A 7,500-nucleotide genomic window follows, 5' to 3' on the forward strand; every position below is an offset into this window, starting at 1 on the left:
TTTAGCAATATCCATCGCTAAACCAGAGGTATGTAATTTTTTTTTTTTTTTTTTTTTTTTTTTTTAAAATTAAAATATTAATTTTGCTCTGTTTTTTTTTTTTTTTTTTTTCTGCTTATTTTGTTTTAGATTTTAAAAAAGAATGAATACTTTGCACAATATGGAAAGATTTTAAAGATTGTGATTAACAGAAATAATATTTATAATTTGAATTCACCTCATGGAGCATGTGTAAGTGCTTATATTACATATGCAAGAAAAGAGGATGCATTGGTTGCAATCCAAACTATTGATGGTGCAACCATTGAAGGTAGAGTTTTACGTGCCTCTTTTGGTACAACTAAATATTGCTCTTACTTTCTTAGAAAACTTCCATGTAATAACCCAGATTGTATGTATCTTCATGAATTGGGTCAAGAAGATGATAGTTATACAAAAGAAGATATTACTTCAACGTAGGTTATTTAGAAAAAAAAAAAAAAAAAAAAAAAAAAAAAATTAAATATTAAATATTAAATATTAATACATTTTAATTTTTTTTTATTTCCTTAAAGTGCTGTTTATAAACCAAAACCAACCCAACAACCAACTCCATGGAAAGAATCAAGTGAAAAAGTTTTAGCATCACCATCATTATCTTCATCAACATCTTCAACAAATAATATGTCAAATTCATCATCATTTGTAAGTAAAAAAAAAAAAAAAAAAAAAAAAACAACTGGGGTAAATTAAAAAATAAATTACTAATATTATTGTTTTTTTTTCTTTTTTTTTTAATTATTAAAGAAAACATGGAATATTTCAAATGTTAGTCCACAACCAGTTACAGTATTGAATCCATTAGAATGGCCATCAGCTACCGATGCTTCAAGTATGGCACCAGCAATATTACCATCAGGATCATCACCACCATTATCAAAATCACAAGAAAGACCATTTTTACCAGCTACAGCATCATGGGGTCAAAATATAATAAATCAAAAACCAAAGAGTTATCATGAAGATTTTCCAGATGTTGGATTTGAAATTAAAACTAAAAAGAGTAATTCTCTTAAAAAATCAGGAACTAATAATACTACTTTGACATCAAGTAATGATAGTAGTTCACTATTATCTTCATCATCTTCAAACAATAATAATACTACCACCAACACCACCACAATTACTACTAAAATTCAAGAAACAGCATCAATTCTAAGACAAAAACAATTGGAAGAAGAGCAATTTAAGAAAGATAAAGAACGTTTAGAAAAAGAGAAACAGGAAAGCTATCGTTTAGAAAAAGAAAGATTAGAGAATGAACGTTTAGAGAAAGAGAAACATCAATTACAAATGGAGAAAGAGCGTTTAGAGAGAGAAAAAGAACGTTTAGAAAAGGAGAAGATGGAGAAAGAGAAACGTTTGGAGAGAGAAAGACAAGAAAGAGATCGTTTGGAGAAAGAAAGACAAGAAAGAGATCGTTTAGAGAAAGAAAGAATAGAAAGAGAGAAACAAGAGAAAATTAAACAAGAAAAACAAGCCAAACAACAAGCGAAAAAACAACAACAAAAACAAAAATCTTCAAGTAAACAAACAACTCCAACAAATACAACTCCAAATATAACTTCAACAACTCCACCAACTAATAATAATAATACTATAGCTACTACTACTAACACCACCAACACTACCACCAATACTACTGCTACTACACCATTAACAACATCATCATCATCAAATAATGCTACTACCCTCTCAACACCATTAACTACATCAACAACTTTAGATTTACTCAATGAAAGATTCAATACTATAAATATAAATGAAATTGAACCAATAGCAAATTGGGAAGGTTTAATTCCAGATGATCAACAAACAGATTTTAATGATTGGTATAACCCAACCAATTTTTCATCCTCAACTGCAGCTGCTTCATCAACTACAACTGCTTCAAATACTAATCCAACTGCAACTACTACTACAACCACCACCACCACATCATCTTCATCTCCACCACAACCACAACTACAACCATCTTCACCATTATCTGAAGATAAAAATAAATCACCACCAACTCAACCACTCGAAGAACTTGTTATCGCAGAGACTATATCAACTATTAATACAGTAACAGCACCAACACCAACACCAACACCAACTCAAACTACAAATTCTGCATCATCACCACCACCATCTTCATCATCAACATCATCACCAACCAGTACAGCTAATTTATCAACAAACCCACCAGAGAAAAGAAGTAGAAGTAGATTTGAATTTGCTAAAGATTCATCAAGAAACAGTGTTGATACTACAGGCTCATTATCATCTTCAACCAATAATACAGCATCACTTATTACACCAGATATGTTTTTCAGTATTCAATCTGAACAATACCAATTACCAACCCTCTCATCGCTTCACCATCCAAATGGTGTTGAACCAACTTTAAATTCTCAATCAATAATAGAAAATTCTTTAAATCTAAATTTGGTTGGAAATCGTAGTTTAAATAATAGTCAAAATAATATTAATAATCAAACCAATAGTTTAAATAATAGTGGCAGTAATAATTTAATATTTAATAACGATTATAATAACAATAATAATAATAATAATAACAATAATAGCTTTAGTAATAATATAGAGAATGAAGATTCATCTCAACAATTTTTCAGATCACTTTTCCCTTCAGTTAATATTAGATTTTCATTCCCAAATCAACAAGTTTCTCAACCTTCTTTAAATGGCAACAACAGTAATAATAATATAAATATTAATAATAATAATACCAATAATAATAATAGTAATAATAATAATAATAATAATAATAATAATAATAATAATAATAATAATAATAATAATAATAATAATAATAATAATAATAGTAGTATAAATATGAATGATTTCCCACCACTTGAAAGTAGTGGATCAAGTATTAAAACATTCCAAGATCCAGCAATTGTTAATTCATATAAATCAAATGGTGACGGAAATTCAGTATGGAAAGTTATACCAAATAATAATCCTTTAAATAATAGTAATAGTAATATATATGGTAATAATAATAATAATAATAATAGTAATGGTAATTTGAATTTAAGAAAATCTGTTACATCATCAGTATCACCTCCACCAGGATTTGGTGGTTTCGATTCACAAAAACCTATGGTGAATCCACCACCAGGTTTTGCTCCGACACCACCACCACCAGGTTTTCAAAACATTATACCACCACCAGGTTTTCAAAGTAATAACAACACCACCACAACCAACAACAACAACAGCACAAACAATAATAACAACAACAACAATGGTAATAGTCTCAATAATAGTTCTAGTACTATTAATGGCAATCAATTATTATCAATGGTTAATAATGGTTTAATGAGTGGTCCAACTCCTTTTGTTGACCCATCAAATCTTTTTGATTCTCAATATGATAATGATATGTTGGCAATGGAAAATATTAAAAATAAAGATAAAAAGAAAAATAAAGAAGAACAAGAACAAGAACAACTTCAACTTCAACATCAACTTCATCAACAACAAATGCTACAACAACTTCATCAACAACAACAACAACAACTTAACAACAACAACAACAACAACAACAACAACAACAACAACAACAATAATAATAATAATAATAATAATAATAATAATAATGATTATCAAATTCAAATGCAACTTTTACAACAACAACAACAACTTCAACAACTTCAAATGCGTCTACAACAACAACAACAGCAACAACAACAACATTTTCAATCACAACCACAACAGCAACAACAACAACAACAACAAATCCTTCATTTACAACAACTTTTACAACAACAACAACAACAACAACAACAACAACAACAACAACAACAACAACAGCAACAACAGCAACAGCAACAACCATCAAAAGATAACCTTTTTTTACCACAATTCAATGGAATGTCAAATTCACCACAACAACAACAAAACAATATTTTTAATATGAATTCATTTTATCAGCAACAACAACAACAACAAGCACAAAAACAAAACAATTCACCATTCCCATATGGATTTCAACAACCACCAATCATTCCTAATGGAAATTTAAGACCACCAGGAATGACTCAATTGGGTTATCAACAAATACCACCAGGTATGCATAATAATAATAATAATAATCCAAATAATAATAGTAATAGCAGCAATAATAATAATAACTCTAATTTCATTGATTTTTTAAGACAAAGTGGAATCACAATGAATGATGATGTTAATAGCAGCGGTATGATGACACCTTCCTCCCTTTTAAATGATTCCTCATTAGAACATCGTGTAGCATCCACAAATAAAGAACTTAAGGATTTAGAAGACAAATTACAAAAATCATCACCTTTAAATACTCAATCATATTATAGATAAAAAAAATCAAAACAAAATTAGTAGCAATAATTAAAAAAACACAAAAAAAAAAAAACAAAACATCACAGTAGCAGCAAATCCAAAAAAAAAAAAAAGTCAAAAAAAGAAAATAATCCAAAAGTACAAAGAAAAAGAAAAAAAAGATAGACGAATTACACACATAAATCAATCCTTTTTTTTTTTATAAAAAAAAAAAATAAAAATAAAAATTTAAAAAAAAAATAATAAAATAAAATATATAATTATTATATAATAAAATTATACCTATATTTTTTTTTTTTTTTTTTTTTCTTAAACTTTTTTTATTTTTTTAATCATTATTTTTTTTTTTGATTTTTTTTTTTTTTTTAAACAATTTTTTATTTTTAGGCATTGGTAGACTTACTTTTATCACAAGGGATCTTTACTTTTTTTTTTTTTTTTTTTTTTTTTTTTTTTAGCAAAACCAAACCAGATATTTTTCGATCATTTTTAGATGTTTTTTTTTTTTAATTTTAAAATATAAAAAAAAAAAAAAAAAAAATTCGAAAAAAAAAAAAAAAAATTTTAACTGATAAAAAAAAAAAAAAAAATACACTTGGTTGTAAACACATCAATTTTTAATTCCACACCCAAGCGCAACACATTTATTTCAACACAACCAAAACTATTTTATTATTTTAACACAACTATTTATTATTTTTTTCATTTTTTTTTTAAATTCCATTTTATTTTTTTTATTTTTATTTTTTTTTACCATATTGAAATAAAAAAAAAAAAAAAAAAAAAAAAAAAACCCACACAAAAATTTTTTAAAAAAAAAAAAAAAAAAAAAATTAACAATAAATTTTGTAAAATTAATTAAAATTGTGTTCACACACCTCATCTTATTTTTTATTTGTTTTTATCTTTTTTTTTTTTTTTTTCATACATATATATACACATATATAAACATATACATATACATATAAAAATATATTAATACAACATATTTATTATTATTATTATTATTTTTTTTTCACACACCTGTCAAATATATATATTATACATACACACATACATATATAACTATTTATAATTTATTATAATAGTTTATTTTATTTATTAAAAAATAAACCGAATTAATAAAAAGAAGAAATCATTCAACCAATTACTTATAAATAAAATGATGTTTTCAAAGAGGAAATCGATTAGATTTAATCCAGAAGGTGATTATACAGAATTGCCACGTGGTGGATATGTAGTACCTAGTAAATTGGGAGGTATTCAATTTGGAGTACCACCAGAAACAATTAAAGATTCAATGGCATTGAAAATCGATGTACCAACAATTTACGTTTTCCCTGAAGAATTATGGGATCGTAAAACTGGTATAAACGCAGCAGAGGCTGAATTTCCAGCATACTTTAATTACTTTATTTTAAAGAGAAAAGTTTCATTCGTATGCACAAAAGAACAAGAACAAAGAATTAGAATCGTATTTCAAGAAACTTTATTAGGACCACCTGAATTTAATACAGGTATAATTATCAATAGTAGTAGTAGTACAACAGATACTTCAAAAACATCACCAATTAAAAAACAAACTTCATCATCATCACCACCATTATCACCACAACAACAACAACCACCACCACCATTAGTCAAACAACCATCACAACAACAACTTGAAGAATTAGCAACAATGGATACATGTCATTATCATCACCATCATCATCATCAAGAAGTTAATGATAATGATAATAATAATAATACAACTACAAATAATAATAATATTGAAATATTAGAACAACAACAACAACAACAACAACAACAACAACAACAACAAGATGAAGATAGTACAGATGTTGATGAAGAATTTCAAAAAGAATTTTCATCAACATTTCCACGTAGTGAAATTCCAAATTTAGAGAAAGAATGTAAATATTTGAGAACATTTAATTCTGTTGATGAATTATTTGATTTTATATTGTTCGATGATAATGGTATTGCAAAGTTATCAGATGATGTTGAAATTCATTTTCAAGAGGATCAATCATTATTTAAAGTTTTACAATTTGAAGAAACAGGTAAAGGTAATAAAGTTCAAACATTGGTTGCAACAATACCTTCAAAAATTTTATTCCCTGATATGATTAATTCAATCTCTACGATTAATGATAATAAAATTTTTGATCCACCAACTTTTGGTATCACTATAATTGGTTCTTCACATGGTTTTGATCCAAAAAAGTCAACAACTGGTTTTGTTTTATGGATTAATAAAAGAGGTAGTAAGTATAATTATTATTATTATTATTTATTATTATTATTATTTAAAAAATATATATATTTAAATTAATTAATTATAATTTAAAAAAATAATATAGTTATGGTTGATCCACCATTAAATTCAAGTAGTTTTTTACAAAGTCAAGGTGTACCAACAAGAATGGTAGATCATATAATTTTAACACATTGTCATGCAGATCATGATTCAGGTACATTTCAAAAGTTATTAGAAGAATATCAAATTACAGTTGTAACAACTCCAACCATTTTAGGTTCATTTTTAAGAAAATATGGTGCATTATCAAATTTAAGCACTGACCTTTTACGTAGATTATTTATATTTAGACCTGTTATGATTGGTGAACCAATGATTATATCTGGTGCAGAGTTTCGTTTCTTTTATACAATTCATACAATTCCAACGATTTCATTTGAAGTTTTTTATGGTGGTAAAAGCATGTAAGTGGTTATTTATTTAATAAAAAATAAAAAATAAAAAATCAAGTGACAATGTCAAAAAAGGGGGGGTGTGTCATATGAATAATGAATTTTTAATAATTTATATTTATATTTTATATTTAGATTTTATTCAGGTGATACATGTTATGATCCAAATAGAATTAAAGATATGAATAAAAGAGGTATAATGAAAACATCAAGAATGAAATTTTTTTTAAGACCTTGGAATCATACGGTGGTATTACATGAAGCGGGTGTACCACCAATTCATACACCAGTGTCAGTGTTGAGGGCGTTACCTGATGAAGTTAAGAATCGATTATATTTAGTACATATTTCAGAACATACATTGCCAGCAGGTAGTGGATTAAAGATAGCGAAAGAGGGCGTGGCACATACATTGTCATT

General features: G+C 26.4%; 2 protein-coding genes across 2 annotated transcripts in view; both read left to right on the forward strand.

Annotated features, from left to right (window-relative positions):
• The window catches only part of DDB_G0275005 (RING zinc finger-containing protein), a gene marked incomplete at both ends in the record, with an annotated part of 5,124 nt that extends 741 nt beyond the window's left edge, over positions 1 to 4,383 (forward strand). Inside the window, 4 exons of the mRNA XM_639221.1 lie at positions 1 to 28; positions 130 to 455; positions 555 to 684; positions 787 to 4,383. The exon at positions 1 to 28 is cut by the window's left edge and continues 132 nt beyond it. Of these exons, the coding sequence (XP_644313.1) occupies positions 1 to 28; positions 130 to 455; positions 555 to 684; positions 787 to 4,383 (4,081 nt within the window). The remainder of the gene's footprint in view (positions 29 to 129; positions 456 to 554; positions 685 to 786) is intronic.
• Positions 4,384 to 5,527: 1,144 nt separating this feature from the next.
• pdeD (cGMP-stimulated cGMP phosphodiesterase) overlaps positions 5,528 to 7,500 on the forward strand; it is a gene marked incomplete at both ends in the record, with an annotated part of 2,823 nt that continues 850 nt past the window's right edge. Inside the window, 3 exons of the mRNA XM_639222.1 lie at positions 5,528 to 6,635; positions 6,732 to 7,092; positions 7,216 to 7,500. The exon at positions 7,216 to 7,500 is cut by the window's right edge and continues 850 nt beyond it. Of these exons, the coding sequence (XP_644314.1) occupies positions 5,528 to 6,635; positions 6,732 to 7,092; positions 7,216 to 7,500 (1,754 nt within the window). The remainder of the gene's footprint in view (positions 6,636 to 6,731; positions 7,093 to 7,215) is intronic.

The sequence above is a fragment of the Dictyostelium discoideum genome (genome assembly GCF_000004695.1).
Source record: "Dictyostelium discoideum AX4 chromosome 2 chromosome, whole genome shotgun sequence".
NCBI classification, from domain to species: domain Eukaryota; phylum Evosea; class Eumycetozoa; order Dictyosteliales; family Dictyosteliaceae; genus Dictyostelium; species Dictyostelium discoideum.